The 26,098-nt window shown below is 34.9% G+C and overlaps 1 protein-coding gene across 1 annotated transcript; it reads left to right on the top strand.

The window, feature by feature from the left end:
* Positions 1 to 8,210: 8,210 nt before the first annotated feature.
* LOC120090891 (1,4-dihydroxy-2-naphthoyl-CoA thioesterase 1-like) lies at positions 8,211 to 13,089 on the top strand. The gene is made up of 3 exons (XM_090306519.1): positions 8,211 to 8,465; positions 8,574 to 8,765; positions 12,847 to 13,089. The coding sequence occupies exons 1-3, from the start codon at positions 8,319 to 8,321 to the stop codon at positions 12,994 to 12,996; spliced, it is 489 nt and encodes a 162-aa protein (XP_090162645.1). The 5' UTR covers positions 8,211 to 8,318; the 3' UTR covers positions 12,997 to 13,089.
* Positions 13,090 to 26,098: the final 13,009 nt, after the last annotated feature.

The raw sequence follows: 26,098 nt of genomic DNA, 5'->3' as shown, positions 1-26,098 counted from the left end.
ATGTTCACTCGATATAACCATGATTAGTAAGTTAACCCTTCATAAGTTGTTCGTAATAACGGCTGGGTCAAAAAAATTTTTACTCTCGAGATTACATCTTGCTCCTTAAGTCCCACTTATCCTTTAATGAACAATTGGTTTTGATCAAATCACTAAATCGAATCTCTCTCGGGCCAATGAGAAGGTGGGGCCCCATGTTCAAGACATAAAGTCAGCACTTAAGGGAACAACCTCTCTACTATCCCTAAAAGTGGATAGGAGGAAAATCCATCTTACACCCTATGTTCCCAGGCAAATCCATCTTGAGCCGGTGCTGTTGAGCCAACCCTCACCCATGCAAATCTAAGGATAATCCCAAATAAATAGGAGTTCATAGTTAGCTCTAGATTAAAGTCAAGTTACCTAGGTCATCGCTTTGAAATAGTCACTCTTAAATAGTAAACAACGTTATAAAGTAAGAGTGACTTATTCCTTGGTCTGGTCTTATGCAAACTCATTGCACTAGGACGCCCCCGCTCCTCATGTCAATACATGAACGAATTAGGATCACTTCGTTTGTAGTACTTTATAACAAATTATAACAACTACAGAGTGAGCCGCATCCGATAGTATTACTAAAATAAGGTACCCAGTCTTAGTCGTATACTATAGACCATTTTGGCTATTAACTGAACTTGATCCACTCTTATGTCTCCATATAAAGTTCATGTATTCATATAATAGCTATGGATCTTTAGTTTATTGGATTTAGACTTTTCAAGAGCAATTTACATATTCAACAACAGTTTTATTGAATAAACGTCAATAACATCTTTATTGATAATAGAATGTATTTAACATTACAAACTGCGAGTTTTTAGGACATATAATCCAACAAGTTTTGGGAGCAAGAATTCTTTGTAAATTTCTTGAGATTTCTGTGAATTGGGTTGAATGCATATTAATTTTATGTTTTCTTTGAATTTGTTTCAATTTTGATATGCATGTTTGTGTTGTTGACTGTTCACTCGTGAGCATGTATTCCCTTGCTAATCGATTCGTAGCTTTGTCACGCTAGCACTCAAATGTCTAGCTCAATCAACCTAGTAGCAAATAGTTAATCATCTATTTGATGGTTATTCCTATAATGCATGCATTACTGGGTTTAAAGATAAAATTTAATTAATTAATTAGGCTATCCAATTGGTTAATCAACACAATAGAATCCTAAGCGTAATACACATGTTTTTATTTCTATATGGACACTATGGAACCTAGTAGACATATGGGCATGTAGTTTAATTAGGGCATGACTTTCCAGCTTTAATTTATATTTAAGACACTTGGTTCGTTCCTAATTAGTTGTCTTCCACTGTAAAGGCTAGTTCGGATGTGTCAAGCAAGTTGCAGTGTATGCTTAAATCGAATGCATGTTTAATTAGTGGAATTTGTATTGAAATTGCATTGGGTCTTTCTTTCTCTCGAAACTAGATAAATCCAATCATAGGTTGCATTTACCCTTGCACTTTATTTTTCTTGCAGTTCACTATCACTAGCTACACCAAATACCCCCTTCCAATTTACTGCTCTAATTAGAAAATTGGCTTAACGGAAAAACATATGCTAGTACTTTCCTGCGGATTGACCCAAACTTATCACTGTTGCTACGCCATTATAGTAGTAGTTGTAGAATTTAGTATTATAAAATTCATTCGATTGTCGTAGAGAGATATACAACGCCCATTCTCCAGTCCGTATATATATATATATATATATATAAATCCGACTAATATAATAAACGGGAATATGGGACCTTTTGAACATATTTTACAAAACTCAAGGATTAAATTAGCTAAATTGAAACTTCAAGGATCAAATGCACCTATTCCTAAAAACTTAAGGACTAAAAAGATAATTTTTTCAAGAAAAAGAAAAAAGAATTTAGGAAACAATGTTAGAATTAATTGGACTATAAAACTCACACACTATACAAGAAAAAATTATACTACCATAATATGGAGAATTTTTCTTACTACTTTAATTGATTGTTGTCATGATAACAATAACTAATAATAATGCGGGTTCACAAAATAAATTAGGCTAAATTATACAAAATACCCCTAGACTTTGTACTTTGTTTCAAAAATACCTTTAAACTTCAAAAATGAGTTCAGAAATACTCTTGTTGTTAGTTTGGATGGAAGCCATTGGTGTTTTGCGTAAAAAGTGCACTTAAACTTTCAAAAATTTCAAAAATACCCTTAAACTTTAAAAAAGTTAAAAAAAAATATCCATATTGTTATATGAACAGAAACCGTTAATACCGTCTTACTTCATTATTTTTCAGCTTTTTTCTCCCATCCTTTCTTCAATATCTTCTTACTCCCATTTTTGTTAATCGTTTGACATTTGTTTATCTAAAATAAATAAAATTGCACATTTCAATTAAGGTAAATGGGCTATAGTAAGAAGAAAGAGAATATAGGAAGCACCAAAGGGATTTTAAGACCTAAATGTTTTAACCAAATTGTACGTTAATAGTTGAGTGTGTCTTCATAGCCAAATACATTTTTTTTTTGTTTGACTATTTACAGTTTTGGTATATGTTTGATATTGTTGAGTGTGTCTTTACCCATTTTTTAAAAACAAGATTTTTTTACCTAAATGTTTTAACCAATTTTTTTTTTTTGTTAATAGTTGAGTGTGTCTTCAGCTCAAGGGAAAATTGGGGAAAATGGCTTATTGGAAGTTTGATATTGTATTTTTTTTACCCATTTTTGAAAAAGAAGTTTTTTTGACCCCCTTGATGATGAAAATGATGTAAGCATGGTAAATATTGGTTGTACAATTACTCTTATGCCCCTTATTAAATTCCCACTTTCAATTTCAACCAACAAACTACCAAATTAATTCACATTCTCCACCTAAATTTATTAAAAAAAAATAATTTATCAAAAAACCATAAACAAAAAATTATTCGCACAAAAAATTCCAATTACTCTTATGCCCCTTATTAAATTCTCACTTCCAATTTCAACAACCAACCTACTAAATTAATTCACAAAAAATTATCCACCTAAATTTATCCACAAAAAAATTAATTTATCAAAAAACCATTAACAAAAAAAATATTCACACAAAAAATTCTCCACCACCAAATTTGATTTGTTTACAACCCCACAAAAAGTTCTCTTCACCAAATTATTCCAGAATGAAATTCATCAAACTTGTATTGTTGGGTTTTATATCCTAAAACTCGTGGTTTGTAAACAATAGAACTTATTCTGAAAATTCAATAAGTTGTTATTGACTATATATTGCTTATTAGAAATCCAATAAACCTAAATGTCTCTTGACTATTACATGAGTACTTGAACTTTATGTGGAGACATAAAAGTGGATCAGGTTCGAGTAAATAGTAAAAAATGATCTATAGTATATGAATAAGGTTGGGTGCCGTATTCTGGTAACACTATTGGATGTGACCTACTTTGTAGTTGTTACAAAGAGTTATAAAGTGCTACAAAAGAAGTGATCCTAATTCATACATGTTATGACATGAGAAGTGGGGGAGTCCTATGCAAGTGAGTTGTGTACAAGATCGGACCACACGAAATCAGTCACTCTTACTTTATAATGTTGTTTACTGTTTAAGATTGACTATTTCAAAGTGATGACCTAGGTAACTTGACCTTAATCCTGAGCTAACTATGAACTCCTATTTGTTCAGGATTATCCTTTGATCTGCAAACTGTGAGAGTAGTCCAATAGCACTGCTCAATAAGCCTCCCATTTTAGGGATAAGATCGGATGAATAACTGGGGACATAGCCCTGCAAGATGGAATTCACTCCTATCCGATTAGAGTTAGTAGAGAGGTTGTTCCCTTTAAGTGATGATTCTGGGTCTTGAACAAGAGGCCTCACCCTCTCATTGGCCCGAGAGGGATTTAGTTTGTTGATTGGATCACAAATCAATTGTTCATTAGAGGATCAGTGAGACTTAAGAAACAAGATGTAATTTCGGGGGTAAAACAGAGATTCGACCCAGCCGTTATTATGAACAACCTGTGAAGGGTTAACTTACGAATCATGGTTATATCGAGTGGACATAATATATCTACAGTGAGGGGAGTTCAACTATGGGCTTTAGTGGAGTGACCCATTAGTTAACGAACGGGGTTAACTCAGTCTAATGAGTTTAGCCAATTAATCTTGGATCATTGAAGTCCATGATCGGTAGGTCGCGAGGTCCCCCTACTAGCTCATAAATGGATTAGCTTTAGAGTAGCGTAATAAGTTAATTTGAAATGTTCAAATTAGAATTAAACGAAATTAGAGAATCAATATTTAAATATGATTTAAATATATGAAGATGGAATTGTGTAAAATTAATTTAATATTTGATATTAAATTAATTAAAATTATTAAATTAATTAGAATTATTTATTAATTTTATTATGAATTTTTTTTTATGAAATTAATTTTGTAAAATTAATAATATTTTTCAATTTTATAAAACAAATTGATTTTTTAAATCAATTATGAAAAGTTGAAAAGAACAAAAAACACAAAATGGAAAATTGGCATTTTCCATCATCATCTTCAAGTAGCTCACCCATAACCCACCCTCTTAGTCTTCAATTACTCCAAGCATGAGCTGCATCTCATGCAACCATTCTCATTGCATGATAGTATGCAATATATTGAAGAGATTGGAGTGAATTTGAGGCAAGGCAACCGATAGAATTTTGCTGAAAATTCGGATTGAAGAAGTTCTTCAAATGGGTTGCTGCTGTAAGTACCTCTCCACGTTCCCTTGATTCCAGCTTATTTTGCCGTAGTTAGGTTAGGTTCGGAGTGAAAAACAGCTTTCCAAAGATCTGGGGATTCCTTGTTTCCCTAGTAGCAGGAAAGGAGAATCGAATTAGTGCGCTACCTAACTATAGATCAGATCCACCGGACGAGAAACTCAATTCCGCTCACAACTCAATCTAGAGTACCAAGAGGATAGTAGGGAAGATCTTGAGGTGGTCTACAACAAGATTCAGAGAGATTTGCAACTAGATTCAAGCTTTGAAGTAGTTCTACAAAGGTATGACTTGAAACCCATTTATTTCTACTAAAGCATGCTTTCATTTCTGCCAAAATTAATGAATTAGAGTGCTTATGGATTCTCATCCCTTCCGCTGCGTGATGATACGATCCAACATGTTTTTCATGAAGTTGTAATTTTGTACACTCCGTAATTAGGTATGTATTTCATTTTGTATGTATTCAATTATTTCGTACTAACCTAGATGTTAGTAACTATGCTAAAGAGGGGATGATATAGAACAAGGTCAATATTTTAATGATTGGTCTTGGAGGGAGAAAGATGATGGAGAGGAACCTAAGATTAATACCCACCATATACTACATAGAGAAGAACAAACAATCCAAGACTATGGAGGCTCGTCACACGCAATGGGTCGTGACTTGTTACATCCATCTAGTAGCACAATCATCATGCCAGGCCAGTCTTATTCTTCTGAAGATGTACAAATTGGTGACATATTTATATCTAAGAAGGATTTAAAGATGTGGTTATCTATGTTAGCAATTAGAGGTAACTTTCAGTATAGGGTGAAAAAGTCAAACACAACATTATACAAAGTTATATGCTTAGTTGAAGAATGCAAATGGAGACTTCAAGTCGTTAAATTGAAAAATTGTAAAATATTTAAGATCTCTAAGTATGACAATGTCCAGACATGTAGAAATGAAATATTGACTAACAATAATAGACAAACTTCTAGTTGGGTTCTTAGACATTTAATTTCGTCGAAGTTTGAAGACGTTAGTCGTTCATATAGACTGAAGGACATTGGAAGGATATAAAACAAGAGTATGGTGTGAGTTTAAGTTATGACAAGGCATAGAGGGCAAGGGAAGAAGCGTTAATGCTTTTTTGGGGGTCACCAGAAGAATCCTACAAGAAGTTATCTAAATTTGGTGAAGCCTTATAAATTGAAAATCCTGGTTCAACATTTAAATATGATCTGCAGGAAGATAAATATTTCAAGCACATCTTCATGGATCTTGGTGCTTCCATTAGGGGGTTTGTGAATTGCATTCGCCCTGTTTTAATTGTAGATGGAACACATTTAAGGGGTAAGTATAGTGGTAAACTCATGATTGTGACTGGGGTCGATGGAAATAACTAAATATACCCTGTCGCATTTGGTATGTCTGGTGGAGATATTGATGAATCTTGGGTGTGGTTTTTTCAGCAACTAAGATGTGCAATTGGGCAAGTTCGTGATTTGGTTATCATATTAGATAGACACCCAAGCATAAAAAAGGGAATTATCATGGTCTTCCCAGAAGCATTTCATGGTATCTACATCCATCACTTGAAAGCAAATTTATTAACTAATTTTAAGAATAAAGATATTTTGGATATTTTCGACAAAACAGCCAAGGAAAGTCGTGAGTCTGTATTCAACTACCATTGGAGCCAATTTGTAGGGTATCCAGGTCCACGTAAAATACCTAAAAGATATTGGTCTTGAGTGGTGGGCTAGGGTGTACCAATGTAACAGAAGGTACAATCAAATGACGACAAACCTCGCAAAGTGTATAAACGGACTGTTAAAAGATGCATGACAATTACCAATCACGTCATTTTTAGACCATTTTAGACGTTCGTTACAGGACTTGTATTACAGACGTCGAACAGATGCATCAAACAGTACGTCAAAATTGTCGGACTATGCAATGGCAATAATTTGTGACGCGGCAGACAAAGTAAGCAGACATGAAGTTAGGCCAATTGACTAATAAAGCAAGCAGTCCTGGGCCCAGTTGGGCCCGAGGCCGGGCCAAAATCCAGTAGTTTATTTTCTGGACTGCTTGCCTCTTCACCCCTTCTCACCCGGTTCTGCCCCGTTTCCTAAGTCACCCGACCCCATACTCGATTGGTCCCGGGACCGGGCCACACTCATACCCGCCCGTCCCTCCCCCTTCTTTCCCAGTCCTGCTCCGTTTCCCAAGCCCCTAGCCTCATACCCGGTCGATCCTGGGATGGGGCCACAGCCATACCCGACCTTTCCTTCCTGGTCCCGCCCCTCTTCCCGGTCAAGCCCCTTCCTATCCTATCTCGGCCATCCCATCCCCCTTCTCGGTCAAGCCTTCCCGATCCTTCTCGAATATCTAAAGAAGCCCGATCGGGCTTCATCGAATTAGAGATACCCAAAGTTCAAAAATCGGAGTTTAAAGCAAAAATATGAATTCTAATGTACAAATCATTCATATACTATCTATAGACCTCAAAATCATTCTAAAATGCAACGTTTTTTTAACAAATAAATCAAAAAAATTATTAAACCCCATGAAAAACCATAAAATCAAGATGTCAAAAAATCTAAAATCAAAACCCTTTTAAAATGTGCATAAATACTTACTTGATGGAGATGATTAGATGAACTTGAAGATGATGGACCGAAATATTGAAGAAAAAGTGAGGAGTTGTGAGGAGTTTTGAAAGGAATTTCAAGGGTTGCAAGAAAACGGTCATTGAGGGAGGGATTGGAGTTTTGAATCTTTTTCCTTAAAAAAAAAAAAAAAGGCTATAATGGTCTTTTTCTACCTATAAGGGGTCAAAAATATATTCTTTTTAAAAGGAGTTATTTTTTTTATTTTTTATTTTCAAAATAAAACTACCAATAGGCCATTTTCCCCAATTGTCTTATGCTAAGGGGAAATTTTGTGAGATTTAATGTTTTAACTTAAAGTTTATGCGACTAGGAAAATTGGTGTAAGGTAAGAATTGGAAAATTAAGAGAGAATTGAAAATATCTATATGAAGAAAATGTGAATATCTGTATTATTTATTTTTAAAATTGGTTCTTTTCAAATTTGCGAAAAGTTCAAACAAATTGGTCATCATATTAATAGGAGCATTTTAATTTTTTTTGTCTAATTTAAAGTTATTTTTGCAACGAGATATTAGCGATTTTTTTGTTCATATATTAATTGTAAAGGTATTTTTTTAAAACCATTTTTTAAAAAAATTAAGGGTATTTTTAAAACTGTTGAAAGTTCAATCATGTTTTTGAAATAAAGCTTCAATGATTTCCATGAAAAACCAACGGAAAGGAATTTATGAACTCTTCATAGAAAATTTAGGGAATTTTTGAAACTTTATAAAATTGAAGAGTATGTTTTACCTAAATTACAGTGGCATTTTTAAAAATATTTTGCCAATAAATTAATATATTAATCATCCCCATGGTTTCTCTCACTCTATCCGAACCTCTCGTTCTCCACTCCGGCCATCCAAAACCGATTCGCGGCCAAAATGTGTACAAAGAATCCTCCGCCATCGCCGCCGCCGTCTCAGCCGGTGGATCAGGACGCTGCGCTTAAGGCAGTCGGATTCGAGCTGGAACACGAATCTGCTCAGAGAGTGAGCGGCCGCATCCTCGTTTCCCCAATCTGCTGCCAGGTTCGTTCAATTACAATCTGATTGTCCTAATTTCACATTGTTCGTGGATTTGTATTGATTTTTTGGTTGAATCTGAGTTGATTTGTGGATAAATTAGGAAAACTGAAGCCGTATAATATGTTGCACGGAGGAGTATCGGCATTGATTGCGGAGGCTTTGGCGAGCAAGGGGGCTCATGTGGCGTCGGGTTACCGGAAAGTGGTCGGAATACAACTCAGTATTAATCATTTAAAGAGCGCCGAGATGGGCGCCGTCGTGCTTGCCGAAGCTACTCCGGTCACCGTCGGCAGAACCATTCAGGTATCCCTCTTTCTCTTTCTTCCTTTCGTCTTATTTCTTAAGATTTTCAGAATGGATATTAGGATTGGTGTAGTTTTAAAATAATGGCTAATAACTGTAGTTTTCTGGAAAATTTGCTGTAATATGAAGGTTGTTAGAAGTATTTGGTAAATTTCAGGTTATACTTAGAACAAGCTGGTTAGTAGTTATGAAGTATAGATACAGATATGGCTATACAATACAAATATGCGTCAATTTCTAACAAACAAAGATAGGATACGTCTAAGGATGCATCATTTTTTAATATGTATATTTCTAAAAAACGAGGATATTGATACCTTAAGTTACATTTTCTTTTTCTTTAAAAAAATCAAATATATAAATAAATTTAGCATACAAGTTAATAACAATAACACAAAATAGAATACAAATACTGAAATACGATAAAAAAAAAGTAATATCTAAAATGTTGAAGTACAATAGTTAATAAAATGCAATAGAAAAGTGACTCATATTGCAAGAAGAAGAAGAATAGAATGAGAAGTATGAAGATAAATAAATAATTTCTTCACTGAATTATTGAAGGTATCCAAATGGTTTATATTTTGATGGACTTTGTGGGAACTCAAATGTGAAGATCGAGATTAGATGATTCTAGTCTAGGTTTAGTCCGTTATTTATTTATTTTTTCTTTTTAGTTTTAGAATCGAGTAATGAGCTTTTTAAATAGGTTGCCTAGTTTTAAATTGGAAAAGATGATAAGTTGCTTGTATTTTTTCTTTTAAGAAAAAGTACGTTTAGAAATAGATACGTCAAATCGCGTGTCAGATACGTATCTGAGAAGTATATGAATGTCTGATACTGATTATTTGTCTGATACTGATTCTTTGCCTCACATAAAGTATCTCTGCTTCATAGGTTAGTAGTATTTGGTAAATAAATATAAAATTATATAATTAAAATGGATTTAATATTAATTATTGGATTAATTTCAAATAAAGAAAAATGAACCAAATTATTTATAAATTTAGCAAAATGTCACTATTTATCGGTGAAAGACACCTGTAGATAATGACATTTTGCTATACCTTAAAATTTTACTATTTAAAATAATTACTCTTATTTTTTTTTTTTGTAATTTATAATTATTAAATAATTATTTAAAATAGATATATAAAATAAATTTTAATTTTAAATGATAAAATTAAAAATTGCATCGGCTCTTTGTCTTAAGAGAATCTAAAAGCTAGTAAATAAATCTCCAAGGTAGTCTAACTCGTTTTGAAAATGGTGTGAAATGTGTGATTTAGAAGTGATTTTAGTGGGTTTAATCAATATTTTACCAAACACAAAAGAAAAAAAAAAAAAATTAAAATTCTTTTATAATCACTTCTATTTATCCCAAAATTAATATCAAACACAACCTAAATCAATTAACGAAAAATTACCTTTTTTCCATAAATTTTGAGTTTAGTTTTGATCTATTTCACAAATTTCAAAACCTTATTTAAGGGGACTTGTGGGATTGAGCTGTTATTATTGTTAGTGGTACTATAGCAACTGAGTTGTGATAATCTTTGTTTGGGTGAGACTATTTTAGAAAATACTTAATTGTAATTTACAATAGTATTATAATTGGAGCTCCAAACCTAAACGAGGTATAATAGCCTATTCAATCCATTTAGATTTCAGACTATATTTGAAGTATTTTCTAGTTTTGGAGCCCAAACACTTAATGTATAAGTTTTGAGTTTGATTTCAATTTAGAAGGTTATAATTTTACGAGATTTGAATTTCATTCCAATTTGATCTCTTGATTGTTAAATTAATACATTCTATTTATTTTTCTTTTTCAAATTGAGTCTATTTTCTTTTAATTTCTTATAATATTTTAGATATTTCTTAAATAAAAGAACAGAAATAATTATTAGGCAAATTTTATAGTTTTTAAAATTTAGCTTGATTTTTAAAAATATTGATAAAAACTTAAAAAATAGATAGCAAGTGAAAATAATATTTCTTAATTTTTAAAAATTTAAAATTTAAAATTAAATGAATACCAAATTTGTAAGTATTCACATTCGAGAGCAAGACGGTAATTTTATTTTATTTTTAATATTAATTATTTTTCACAACATAACATATATCCATTTTGTCTCGCTTAATTTACAAGTTTAATTCATTAACTTTCAAATGCTTGAAAATTATAATTTAGATTTCATAGATCGGTAGCCTACCAATTTTTCTTTAAAACATGGACATATTCGGTACAAAAGTTAATGGCTCTTTAAATACAAATTTTGTATGTTTGCGCAAAGAAATAAAAATAAAATAAAATAAAATAAAAAGTAGAAAGTTTAAGCTTCAAAAGAAGTATCAATTAGACATTTTTAATTTCAAGAATTTATTAGATAGTTATTGAGAGTTGAAATTTTTTAGATATTTTTTAAAGTTGATGAACAACCAATCAAATATAGTCTTGAAAATTTAGAAATTAAATTTGTAATTTAACTTAAATTTCAAGGTAAATTGCATTTTTGTTTATTTTGAGGATTAGAGTTTGTGTCAATTTGGTCTATCAGCTTAAAATTTGGACCGTCAAGTCCCTAACATTTTGAAAATACTCAACTTGAACTCCCTATTAATGACAATATTACTTCAACAATTTTTAGAATAAAAAACCAATAACTAAGGTCCCGTTTGATAATCATTTTGTTTTTTGTTTTTGTTTTTTGAAATTAAGTCTATGGACACGACTTCTACTTCTAAATTTCTTCCTTAGTTATCTATTTTCCACCAATGGTTTAAATAACGAAGCCAAATTTTGAGAAGTAAAAAAAATAGTTTTCAAAAAGTTTTTTTTTTTTTGTTTTTTGAATTTGGCTTAGAATTCAACCATTGTACTTAAGAAAGATGTAAATCATGGTAAGAAATGTGGATGATATAAACTTAATTTAAAAAAAAAATGGTTATCAAACGAGGCCTAAATAATAAAAATAGTTAAAATTAGGGTGGTAGTTGCAGTGGCTATAGGTGTCGATGATGGAAGAGTCTGGTGGCGGCTTTGTCGAAGGAGGAGGTGGGTTGAAGAAGAGGGTTGAAGGTGTGGATCGATGGATAATCCCAAGAGATGAGGAATCAAACTAAGCATATTCTAAATGTTAGCAACTTGATTAGTCGATATTAAAATCTAAGGACTAGATTGCTACAAACTCCAAACTTGATAGACTAGAAAGTAGAGTGTCTTAAATTTTATCTATACTTGTTATTAAAAATGAAATTAGTCCCTATCCATAAACAACAATAGTTTATGAAGTTTAATAATATTCATTTTTTTTTAGAACATGAAGATTTGAACTTCTGATCAAAGGTATATATAAGTTGGGTTGGATTGGGTTGGGTTGGGTTGGGTTGGATTGGTTTGGGTTGGGTTGTGTTGAGAGATTTTCTGGTCGGGTTGGCTACCTAAATGACTCGAATAAGATTTCCAACCCTTAAAATTGGGTTGGGTTGTTGGGTTATTTTTTCTCTTTTCTTTTTTTATTAACTTAAAATACTTAAATTTGTATACAACACATATTAATTATTAAAAATTCATAAAACTCAAATATTTTGCCGGGTGTGATTATAAAATTATCGATGATGCTTTTTACAACACAAGGCAACTCTACCATTTAATTTACTATCTAAAATTTTTTATGTGACATCTGATCCTTACTTCTTCATTCACAGCAATACCAAGATATCTATTACAAACTTTATACAAACATCATAAAAATATATATGAACTCTCTCTCTCTATATTAATAATATTAGAAATTCGAGTTGGATTGGGTTAACTCAAACTTTAAAAGTGTAACACTAACCTAACCTAACTTGAGAAAAATATAAAATATTTAACCCAACCTAACCCAAAATTAAAACCAATCTAACTTTTACAATTTGAATTAGGTAATTCAGATTGTTCAGATCGTCGAGTCGTTTAAAGATATATATATATATCTTAATCAGCTTTAACATACCCAAATGGATCCAAGTATAAATTAATAAGATGTTTGATTTGTTTTAATTAGATTTTGAGAAAATGGTTGTTATGATGTAGGTATGGGATGTGCAATTGTGGAAGGATTTGAAAGAGAGGAAAGTAGTTGTGTCCACTGCAAGGGTGACTCTTCTATGCAATTCTTATGTCCCAAAAGACCCAAATCCCCAAAATGCCCCTAACACCCACCAAAGGCTTGCAAAGTTGTGATAATTGCAAGCCTCTTGAGGGCATTAGAGAGATTATTTTTGTAATTGAACTTTGGGAATTAAAAGAATTTGATGAGCCAAAAGACCAACCTAACCTCTTAGGTCAAAAAGTTCATAATTTTCATACTCACATATTGTTGAATTAAAAAAAAAAATTAATAGATTAAGGTCTTGTTTGGAATTATTTTTGTACGAGTAAAAAAAAATGATTGTGTGAGAATCTTAATTGTTTAAGCCGTTTGGTAAATTTGATTATTTATTGATCTAAAATCACTTCTTAATTTGCTCATTTTACACCGACAAGCACGGAGCCTCCAATTGCAATCATTGTTCCTCTATTTGCATTTTCATATACCAAAAATCTTGGTTCAATTCCACCATAAAAATGTGATAGTGTTGTCTTACACAATACTTTGTTAACATCAATTGTAGATCTTGTTTTGTATCAAATAACATTCCTTTATTAGACTTGAGTCTTCTACACATTTTACCCCTTCTTCGAATGTTGATCATTCTTTACAAATTGAATTAGTAATCTCTCAATCTATTTGTGTGCATCTTTGAAGGTACTAACTCATTTTTATTTTGCATATTTGGCTTATCTCGAAATAATTCATCAATTTTTTTGCTCAATATCACTTGTCGTCATAATTTCCAAGTTTAAGTATTATTAAATCTTTGGGATGCAATGACATATTAAATCAACTTGTAAAACAACATCATCCCATATTAAGAAAATATAAAATCAATTACTAATTTTTATCCATATTCTTTTATTTATTTAAATATGTTTAGTTTACACAATTCTATGTTTTAAGTACCGTCCAAAAATCAATTCAATATTTTGTCCAAAATATGAACTAGAATACAAATAAGTCCACACTTAAATAAAAGAAGAAAAATATACTAAATAGTCCAAATAACAACCCAAAAATCAATCCAACATCGGTTCAAAATTATTAAAAAAAGAATCCAAATAATAATCCAAAAATTAATTCAACGTCAGTCCAAATTCATAAAAAATGCTATAAAAAGACCAAGACAATCCAAACTTACAAAATAATCCAAAAGTATCACATAGAAACATATAGATCAAAATTAAAAAAAAGAAATCTATCCAAAACTTAATGAAAACTATAAAATCACCTAAAAAGAAATAGTTGAAAGAGAAATTTTGAACCAATCACAAATTGTCACGTCCAATGGGAAGTTGTAAGTCTTTCTGGCTTCCATGACGATCAAAATGTGCAAGGATAGACCTTTTCGGAGTCATCCCTAGCTGATCGAATGGAGGAGTTGTAAGTCTTTCCGGATCCCTTATGACGATCAAAATGTGTAAGGGTAGACCTTTCTGGCGTCATCCCTAGCTGATCGAATGGAGGAGTTGTAAGCATTTCCGGGGTCCCATGATGATCAAAAGGGTACATAGGTAGACCTTTTCAGGATCGTCCTTAATAGATCGAATGGGAGAGTTGTAAGCCTTTCCGGGGCCCTCCCATGACGATCAGGAAGCACGAGCACGAGCGATGATACAATGGGTAGACCTTTTCGGGGTTGTTCCTAGGAGATCGAATGGGAAAGTTGTAAGCCTTTCCAGGACCCCTCCCATGACGATAGGAAGCACGAGCACGGGCGACAAGACAATAGGTAGACCTTTCAAGGTCGTCCCTAGATGATCGAATGAGAGAGTTGTTAGCTTTTCTAGACCCCTCCCATGAGGATCAAGAAGCACGAGCATTAGTGGTGATACAATAAGTAGACCTTTTCGAGGTCATCCCTGTGTGTGTCAAGGAGATGATCATGCAGAGGGACATTGCTGCAAAAAAAAAAAAAAAAGAAAATGAAACAGAAAAGATCAAAAGAAAGAAGAAAAAAAGAAAAAGAAAAAGAAAAGAAAAAGGAAAAAAAGAAAAAAAAAGGAAAAAAAGAAAGAAAGAAAAAGAAGAAAAAAAAAAAGAAGGAAAATTGAAAGAAAAAAAAAACAGGAAAAAAAGGTGAAAAAAAAGAGAAAAAAGAAAGAAAGAAAGGATAAAAAAAACTGAGGTTCTTTAAAGATACAAGCATTATGACCACGCTTGAAGACTGAAGTCTTTTGAAGATACAAGTATTCTTCAAAGATTTCAACTCCAAGAACATCACGTGTTTTGCTTCCTCAAATCAAGCGTACGCATTCGACTCAGAGAGAATCAGAGGATCAAGTACTAGAGATCGAACCACATCGCATCAAATCAACATCTACATCAACACAACTCAAGTTCAACTCCACAAAACAAGTTTCTCCGAAAGCCTCGTGCGTGTACTAATCATCCAAAAAGATCAACAAGCCCAAAGGCCGATCACCCAACAAAATCAACAAGTCCAAAGACCGATCGTCCAAGAAGACCAATAAGCCTAAAGGCTGATCATCTGAGAAGATCATCAAGCCCAAAGGTCGATCATCCAAGAAGATCAACAAGTCCAAAGGCCGATCATCCAAGAAGATCAACAAGCCCAAAGGCTGATCATTCAAGAAGATCAACCAGCTTAAAGATTATAGTTTATTTTGAAAGCATTAAAATATTATGTATTAGAGATTTCTTTCACTTTTTGCAAAATTAATACAAATACAAAAGTTCAAATTTCACGAATTAAGTTTCTCCAGAAACCTCGTGCAAACAGAAACCCTAATCTATATATTTTCAACCCAACCTAAAATATCATATATTGTATGGAAAAGGTTAGAAAAAAAGAATTAACAAAAATTCACCGATGGTGGCGGCATGATCCTGGGCAACGATAACGACAAGAGGCACAATGATGTGCTCCTTGATGATGGTGACAACAAGGGGCGAGTGATGTTAGAGATGTGAGAGAAATGAGATGTGAGAGAAATGAGTGCACAGGAGCGTGGATTTGAGAAAATGGATGGGGCTTGAGTTTTGGAACCACGAAATTATGGACCTATCCATGTTGTTTAATGGAAAACGTGCTCCAGGTACATGATCTTCTACCCGTACACATGTACCGGGTACAAGATTTCGTTGTGCCCTACAACAAATATGAGATTCAATGACATAATGGTATAGCCATATTAAGGTTGGGGAATAATAAAGTGTCATAAACGTGAAAAATATGTGTGTTTTGTGGAAAAAAGGGAAATTGTCAGAAATAGCACGTTTAAGTTTTTACCTTACAAACTAGCATCTTATTTGAAAACTCGTAAAAATAGTTTTTTCGTGGTTGACCACGAGATTTTAGTTAAAAAAATTAAAAATTTTCAACTTATCGATCGTTTGAGGCTTTCTCGATACATCTTGCCAGATTATACACTGAGATTATGTGCATCTCGATGCTAATCTCAGGCAAAATAACATCGAAATTCTATATATTTGAGCTTTCTTGGTGAAATCTCTAGCATAAATTAACACCAAAATTCATATATTTAAGCTTTCTTGGTGGAATCTCGTGCAAGATTAACACTGAGATTCTATATATATCTGAAATCTTATCCAATTTTTCGAAAGTTTTGATCTTTCCCAAAATTTTAAAATGTTGAATCAATTCAGAAAATTTAATTTGATTTGGAATTTTGGAAATTTACAAAATTGTGAAAACATAAATTATACTAAAGATTTGAAAAATTACGTAATAATTTGATATAGTATTTAGTAAACATAACCGAATTTGAAAAAAATTGAAAATGTGTAAGATTTGGGAAGATTAAAAAATAGCAAATTTTGGTGTGTAATTAGGTGAGATGTATCGAGAAGACCCAAAATAATTGATAAGTTGAAAAAAATTGATTTTTAACTTATTCTCGGTAGTCGATCTCGTCCGAGATGGACCGAGAAATACTATTTTTATAAATTTTCAAAAAGCGTGCTAGTTTTGTAAGGTGAAAACCTAAACGTGCTATTTTTCACAATTTCTCAAGAAAAAACGCAAATTTCCAAACTTTAATAATTCATGACCGTTTTTAAACGTCACACATTTATTACATTTATTAATTGTCATTAATAAAATTTATTATTATTATTTTAAAATAAAGTACAAATATGGGATTAAAAACAAAAAAGAAACCCTCACCCCTTTCATCTCTCATTCTCCATCGTCCCTCCTCTGCATAGCGTTTCTAGCCGTCGACCATCGTGTAGATCCCGTCTGCATCATCGCTTAGGTTACTGTCGGTAAGGTTCCATTATTCTCTCTCTCTCTCTCTAAACCAACCTCACTGCACAGCACTAGACAGTTGGAAAACGGAAGAAGAATGAAAAGTAAAAGACAGAGAGGGAGCTCAAAAGCCTCTGTATATTTATCTTGTATATTTGCTCATATGTTACATAAAGGTGAACAAATGAATTTATACACAATTGGGAATGAATAAGGACAAAAGGAAGGAATAAATTTTAGTGATACGTATATGAAGGGCAGAGAAAACGATTGCAATAGAAAAATATTCTAAAGAGAAATCTAGAGTGGTAGAGGGAGATCCATTTCAGTAGTATCGTGGCACTTTGTCAGTTGGGGACCGGTCATGGTGCTCGTCCTCAACATCCCCCCACAAGTGAAAGGGTAGAGTAGCTAGCCCGAGTTTATCCTATAGGTATGTCAAGTGATCATGAGGAAGAGCTTTGGTCAGACTATCTGTAAGTTGTTCATTTGATGGAACATACCGCACCTCTAAGCAGCCTCGAAGAACTTGATCCCGAATGAAGTGAAGATCAATCTCACTGTGCTTAGTCCGGGCATGGAAGACAGGATTATCACACTATAAAACAGGGATACCAGACAGAGAGAAGCCAATTTCAGAGAGCAAATTGCGAACCCATGTGATTTCAGCAGCGGTATGAGCAAGTGCCTAATACTCTGACTCTGTACTTGATCGGGCCACATCCATTTATTCTTTTGATGATCATGAGATGAGGGTGGGTTCGAGAAAGAGTCAGTAGGCAACAATAGATTTGCAATTGTCAACATTGGAAGTCTAGTATGCGTTCGAGAAGGCAGTGATACTGAGATTTTGACCAGGTTGTATCAAAAGGCCATGATGTAAGGTGCCTGTTAGATACCAGAGTACTCGTTTAATTGTTGACCAATGTACATCAGTAGGTGCTTTGAGGAACTGACTGAGCTTATTAACGATGAAGACAATATCAGGTTGCGTGTTTGTAAGGTACTAGAATGCACATCCTGTACTTCGATACACAAGGGGATCGAATAAGGGAACTCCATTGTTAAGGGATAGAAGAGAGCTAGGGGTAGCTGGAGAGGGACACGACTTCATGTTTTGGAGGTTAAGTCTAGATAGGAGGTCTGTGATGTACTGGAATTGATTAAAATGAAGGCTAGTTGGAAGGTAAGTAATTTGAATGTCGAGGAAGTAGTCAAGTCTACCAAGATCCTTAAGTGAGAACTTAGAGTTCAAAGAGGAGATTAATCGGTTGATTTGAGCCGGATCACTTTCAGTAACAATGAGATCGTCAACATACACTAATAGGAGAATAATGGTGGTATCTGAACGGTAGTAATATAAGAAGGTGTCAAGAGTACTGACCTGAAACCCAGACCCACGAAGGAAGGTATTTAATTTATCATTCCACGCTTTGAGGCTTGTTTTAAGACATAAATTACTCGATTGAGCTTACAGACATGATGGGAAAACGAAGGATGCTCAAAGCCCAAAGGTTATGTCATGTACACAGTTTTCTTCCAGGATCCATTAAGGAACGTGTTGTTGAAGTCGATTTGCCGAAGGGCCCATTTGTTCGACACAGCGACATGAAGGAAATCAAGTATAAGCATTTCCATGAGCAGCAAAAGGATCATTCCAAATTCCATTCGAATTGAACATAATCAATCACAGACATAAAACGGAAACTAACAGGTCATGCACAACTAGAAATTACAGCATGCTTCAAGAGTATCAAGGGATAGAGTACGCATACCTTTGAAGAAACATTCTTCACCAATCCCTCGATCAATCTCCAAGTGTCCAAGAATAGCAACACAGCCCCCAAACGCAATGACCAATATACCACACGAACACAACGAACGTAGCCTCCACGAAACCAATCGAGCCTGACTCGATCCAAAAACTAAGTGAGGACACTACCACAATGGTTACCTTGGTATTCTCGATGTGAGAATCTAAGAGTTATGGGCTCTGTATGATCTTGGCTTGAGGAAGAGACTGGAGAACATCGATCGTGTAGACGATCAAGCAAGTGGGAGATAGGAAGCTGTCTATCGTGTAAACGATGTGCTCGATCGTTTAGTAAATGGCAGCCTATCGTATAGACAAAGCCACTCGATCGTTTAGCTATGATCAGCTGATAAACTATCGTATAGTCAAAGCTCCACGATCGTTTAGTCTTTTTCAGCTATCACTTAGTGAAATTCTTTCACTTGATAGCTTAATCCGTGAGTAACTTTCCGAATCATGTAACTTCTAATTTTAGGAAAACATTTTTCCTTTTATCACATGGATACCATAAAACTACCAATAACCTCCCAATCAATCGGTTATTAAAGAAAAAGAATCAATTATCAAATAATTAATATATTATAAATAAATATGATAACCAACTTACCATATTATATTTATAACCTATAGTTTTAATATTTCATCTCATGAAACATACAAACCATAGTTTTTTTTTCTATTTTATGGTACTTAATGTAAATCATATTTACATTAATCCTCTACTTGATGTATCTCATACATCACACCAATTATATCATATATAATTTAACTTTCTCTTGTTAATTTGAACACTTCAAACTAACCCTAAGAACTGATTCTCAACTTGAATCCATTGAGCTACCAAGGGGACCTTATGGACCTGTAGCTTGAAGCTCTAACTTACATGAATAATTGACTAAACTCTTTAGTCACGGGATCCATCATTCGTTAACTATCGAGCACTCTACTAAAGACCATTTTGCACTCTTCATACTACAGATATATTCATGTGTCCATATCAACGTGCGATAACCTTTCACAGATCGCTCGTAAGTACAGCCAGGCCAGTTTACCATTTTGCCCTTGTAGTTACATCTTACTCCTTAAGTACCACTAATTCCTCTAATGAACAATAAGTCATATAGTCTTACTATGACTAGGTTCTTTCTTCCAAAGAGAGGGTATGACCACTACGTTCAAGCCCGGAATCAGCCCTTAAGGGAGTAATCTATCTACTTACCCCTGCTTTAGGGAAGGAGTGAATTCTGCCCTGTATAACTGAGTTCCCACCTCCCCAATCAGACAAATCCCCAAAAAGATAGGCTTGTTGAGTTAGCAATCTGGCCATTCTCACCCATACTAATCAAAAGACCGCTCCAAAGGCAAGAGTTCCCAAAACACTCAGGATTAAGGTCATGTCACCTGTGGTCGTTATAGTGAGATGTAAGTCTCAAGTATCAATGACGTTATATAAAGAGACTAATCATCTCATGGTCTGGTCTTATACAAACTCTTTATATAGGACACCCCCGCTCGTATGTCTCCATGTTAATGGTTACGATCAAACCATCTGTACTAGTTCACAACACTTGTAAACCTTTACAAAGCGAGCCGTATCCATAGTGTCACCAGGATAAGTTATCCCTCCTTCATCCTTATACTACAGACCTTTTAGGTTATTAATTAAGGCATGATTCACTTGTATATCTCATATACATGCTTAAGTTTACATACAATAAGCACAAATCTTTGTTTATTGGATATGAGTAAATGCAAATAAAATAACTCTTATTTTATTCATAACAATGTGTACAAAGTTTAAAAACTACGAGACTCCGAGAGAATTAGAACACCAATCCCAACAATTTCCCACTTGTCCTAATGCCTCAGGAGACTAATGTACAATACATGAAAAAAACAAGTACAATATACAATAAATTAGGGCATACTCTATACCCCAGTATCATCTCTCACTTGCCCTAGATAAGATACCGCATGTCCTGTAGACCCAGACTCTTTAGATAACCCTCGAACACTTTAGTCGTGAGAGCCTTTGTAAACGGATCAACAATGTTGTGCTCCGACACGATCTTCATGACTATCACATCACCACGATGTACAATCTCCCTGATCAAATGATATTTCTGTTCTATATGCTTGTCTCTACGATGACTCCGAGGTTCCTTCGAATTTGTCACAGCCCCACTATTATCACAATAAAGAGTGATTGACAAAGATATATTTGGAACAACTTCTAAATCCATAAAGAACTTTCGAGGTTCCTCTTTAGCTGCTTCACAAGCGACTACATATTCGACTTCCATAGTGAACTCCGTGATGCATCCTTGTTTGACACTTCCCAAACTACAACCCTTCATTTAGAGTGAACACTAACCTTGATGTCGATTTTCGAGAATCTTTATCAGTTTGAAAGTTAGAGTCTGTGTATCTTATAAGGATCAAATTCTTATCTTCATACATGAGCATGTAGTCCCTCGTTCTCCGAAGATACTTGAGAATCATTTTGACCGTTGTCCAGTGGTCTAATACTAGATTTGACTGATAACGACTGATAATCCCTACTACATAACAAATGTCGGGTCTAGTACATAACATTACATACATTAAGCTTCCAATAGCCAAAGCATAGGGAATCCGTCTCAACTCCTCAACCCTTTAAAGTTTCTTAGGACACTGATCCATAGACAAAACAATTCCATGCCTGAAGGGTAATAAACCCCTCTTGGAATCCTGCATCCTATACCTGATCAACATTTGATCAATGTACAATGCCTGAGACAAGGCCAACCTCTTGTTCTTACAATCTTGAATGATTTAAATCCCTAGAACATACCACGCCTCTCCCAAATCTTTCATTTGAAATTGGGCGGCTAACCACTTCTTAATGTCAGTTAAAAAGCCTACATCATTCCAATAAGTAGGATATCATCTACATACAGTACTAGGAAAGCTACTGAGCTATTGATGATTTTTTTTGTAGACATAAGGCTCATCATTATTTTGATCAAAGTCAAACGATTTGGTCGCACTGTCAAATTTAATGTTCAACGATCTAGACGCTTGTCTCAGCCCATAAATGGACCTATTAAGCTTGCAAACTCTTTGCTCTTGATCTATAACAATAAACCCCTCTGGTTGAGCCATGTAGGTGGTCTTCTAGAGATTACCATTAAGAAAGACAATCTTGACGTCCATTTGTCATATCTCATAATCATAAAATGTGGCTATGGACAGGAGTATCCTGATAGCCTTCAATATGGCAACAGGTGAGAAAATTTCCTTGTAGTCCACTCCCTCGACCTGAGTATAACCCTTTGCCTTGAGTCTAGCCTTAAAGGTCTACACCTTTCCATCTACACCTTGTTTTCTCTTATAGATCTACTTACACCTTATGGGTTTTACCCCATCAAGTTGATTCACAAGTTTCCAGATATTATTGGAGTACATAGACTCCATTTCCTGGTTCATGGCTTTAATCCACTCATCTTTGTCAACATCTTTCATTGCTTGCTTATAAGACAATGGATCCTCGACCCCATTAACAGAAATTATGTTCTGGGCTTCAGTCAAACCCATGTAGTGATCTGGTGGGTTCATGTGAACCCCGAACTCTAAGTTTCCTAGATAAGAAAGTTTAGCCAAAGGATTGTTATATTAAATATTTGATAAGTGGAAATCCATGTTTATCTACAAGAGTTATGGAGGAAGGGAAGAAAAAACACATTAAATGAGGGAGCTCACTAATTGGTTTTGGCTGAAAGCATTAAGTGCGGGGTGATGTGGCGGTTTCATTATTGAACTTGGGAGATGACGGGAAGAATAAAGGAAGCGGAAATTCAAAATCTTGGTTTCGGCAATTGGCATGTGCAAATTAAGTGAAATCGGTGCCATTTGAAAGCTGGGAGAATCTAGTTTTTTAGGTTGTTTGGCCGGAGAAAGATTTTAGGAGGAGAGGAACAAAAAGTGAAGAATTTATAGAAGGGACAGATTCTCAGATTAATTAGGGCCCGAAGTGAATATTGGGAGCTCTAGGCTAAACTACGAGGAATTTTCAGCCAATATTTTAAGGTAAGCAAGCTAACTCAACTCTAAATAAGTTTTTAAAAGGAAGTTTCTTGAAAAGAATTTTGGATTTTGAGTTATGAATTTTTGAAATTGAAACAAAAAATTTGTATGTAAGCAGACAGTTGCTTGAGAAGATCAAGCAAATAGCTCACCGTAGAAACCGAGAGCAAGAGCGAGATAAGAAGGATGAGGATCTTGCTTAGGATGATAATCTCACTGATTTTTGTGCTAAATCTCGCTCAAGAAGGAAATCTCACTGGAACTTTGGGCTGAATCTCGTTGGTGAGGAAGCAAATCTAGCTAGAGGTGGTAAGTCTCGCTAGTTGAAGTTTTGCTAGTGAAATGCTTGATCTCGCTCATGAAGATCTCGCTCATGAGGATCTCGCTCATGATCATTATCTTGCTAGTAATGCTGATTTTGTTGATGAAAGTTTCATTAGTAAACGAACTATCTGAGGTTTTTTTTTGCTAAGAATTCTAAGAAATTTAACAAAGAATTATGTCCTTTCAGACCAAGAAGAGCTAGAAGAGGCGTATAAACCGTTAAGAGCCCTAACGAGCTGTGAGTGACTAAATGGACTTAATGCTTTCAATACTTATGCATATAAGATCATGTAAGTTACGGTGATGTTGATGATGAATTTATACTTCTTCAAGCAACAAATGTCTAATGAATAGCTTAGCGTATCTTCTCCAGCTTGTATATGTTTTAACGCAGGCCAAGGTATGTTGTGAATTTATTACAAAAGTTAAGTTTCTAATGTTGAAGCATGCATTTTGGAGGAAGGCTATGATAGAATAAGTCCTTGTGTAAATTACATGCAATGAAACTTAATTTGATGCTAGGAAATAACCCGATACTGAAGAACACATAGAAGGTATCTGGGTAATAATACCTAAGGTATTGACGATACTTAGAAAACTAAACGTGCATGCAGGTAGTTCTGAATGAGAGGCCGAAGTATGTGTTTCCTAGGCCATATACCACCAAAGAGAGGCCGAAGTATGGGTCTTTTGGCCGGTAACAGACGTTAGAAGCTAAAGCGATGTAGGATCGTTCTCAACTAAGGAATAATGATGCTTAATGATGTCTAAGAATGGTTATCAATGTCTAAGTTTAGAGGAAGTTGCTTGAGATGCTCATCGGTATATTTACTTGTGTATAGTGATATAATGCATGGTGTAATATGATTCTATAGTCACTCACTGGGCTACTAGCTCACAGATTTCCTATGTTTTTCTTTTTTGGGTAGCGGTCAGATTCCTCAAGGTTGATCCTGCTGCTGTTTGCCACTGAAAGGCTCGACTTGTTAAGAAGAACTTAGGTTGATGGTCTGTTTATGTACACATGTTTTGTGAGGGACTAGGGCTTTGTTAGTGATGTTTGGGCCCAACTGTAAATATTTTCCCCGTAGATGTTATGTCATGGCTGTTTACATGTGTTTATATAATCTTATGTAGAACCTTAAGGAGGCATGCTGTTGCATATATTATTATTGTTTAACAGGTTGTTATTTAGGTTAAAAGGCTAAGGTGGAGAGTGTTGGCAGTAGGGCTAGTAACTACCAGCATCATATCCTCTTCCAGATTAAGAGGGTAGTTTGGGAGGGGTTGTGACAAATTGGTATCAGAGTATAAGGTTTTGGGAATAAGAGGGAAAGTTCATGCATAAGTCTAAGTTTCTAAAGTGTGAGTTCCTAACATGTGTACATTGTAATAGGTGAATTTCCGAGGCAAAGTGGCAGACAAAGTAAGCAGATAGGAGGCCGGAATACTGACCCTACCAATAGGGGCTCGAAGGTTAAAAAGAACCCACCGGGTCGAAAAAAGAAGGTGAACGATCTAGTGGGCCAGGAAACGACGTCTGAGGGAGAGTCTAGTACTCCCCAGGCAAGGGCATATTCTCAGCTAAAAGATATAGTTTTTGACAAGATAGCACAGAGGTTAGCAGCCAGTGTGGGCTCAGTACGAGCCAACCTAGAGAAGAAATATGGTATTGAAAAGTTTAAAGCTCTAGGGGCTGTGACATTCGAAGGTACAGCAGACCCAGCTAAAGCCAAGTTATGGCTGGATGTAGTTGAAAAATGTTTCAATGTTATGAGTTGTTTAGAGGACAGAAAGGTAGGGCTAGCCACCTTTCTACTACAGAAAGGAGTGGAGAAATGGTGGAAAGTGATATCCACTAGACGAGCCAGTACAGATGCGATGTTATGGCCTGAGTTCAGGAAGGCCTTTGAAGACAAGTATTATCCAGCTCATTCCGAAATGCAAAAAGGGATGAGTTCCTTAGACTAACGCAGGGAACGATGTCAGTGGCAGAATATGAGCAGAAATTTACAGAATTATCGCAGTATGCTCTGCCGATTATTGCTAAGGAAAGAACTAGATGCAGGAAGTTTGAATTGGCTAGACTTTAACCAGTTAATAGAAACGACAACACGAGTCGAGCGAAGTTGGTAGATGATGAGTAGTTGCAAAGGGGCAGTGAGGCTGTAGTAGGGCTTAGAGACAGGGGATCCCGATTTTTAGTTGCAATTCAGACTAGTGGAAGCCAATTCAGGGGTATGAATTGGTAGGGATCCAAGAAGAGGAAATCGAGACCCTCAGCCAGTGCAGTTAGCCGACCAGAGATACCATGAGCTGATGAGACAATAGCCAGCACAGACAGGAAACCGATATGCCCTAGTTGTGGCAAGAGGCATCTTGGAGTATGCTCTGGCAGAGGGGTATGTTTCCAATGCAGACAAGCAGGGTATTTCAAGAGAGACTGTCCCCAAATGGGCAGGGAAGCCCCCACAGCATAGCAGACAACCTCCAAGATAGTTAACCAACCAAAGGGCACTGGAAATTGAGGCAAAGGGTCAAGTGGTGCCAAGAAAAAGGGTGTCGTAGATCGACCCCAACAACAAGGGCGAGTGTATGCTGTGACACACCAGGAGGTAGCAGAGTCTCTAGATGTGGTGACCGGTAATGTCATATTATGTGGACAGTCTGCATATGTTTTATTTGACCCCGATGCCACACATTTATTTATATCCAATATGTTTGCACCTAGTATAGATAGTTGTTTGAGCCT

This window comes from Benincasa hispida, chromosome 1 (assembly GCF_027475165.1).
Source record: "Benincasa hispida cultivar pf3 chromosome 1, pf3_genome.v1.1, whole genome shotgun sequence".
Classification (NCBI taxonomy): domain Eukaryota; kingdom Viridiplantae; phylum Streptophyta; class Magnoliopsida; order Cucurbitales; family Cucurbitaceae; genus Benincasa; species Benincasa hispida.
Note: the sequence above shows the minus strand (reverse complement) of the source record. Positions and strands in the feature narration are given on the sequence as shown.

Bases quoted from the DNA above. Each gene is read 5' to 3' on its own strand.
- LOC120090891 (XM_090306519.1), top strand. From the start codon at position 8,319: ATGTGTACAAAGAATCCTCCGCCATCGCCGCCGCCGTCTCAGCCGGTG. The intron at 8,466-8,573 runs GTTCGTTCAATT...GGAAAACTGAAG, and splicing joins TTTCCCCAATCTGCTGCCAG to CCGTATAATATGTTGCACGG. The intron at 8,766-12,846 runs GTATCCCTCTTT...GTTATGATGTAG, and splicing joins CCGTCGGCAGAACCATTCAG to GTATGGGATGTGCAATTGTG.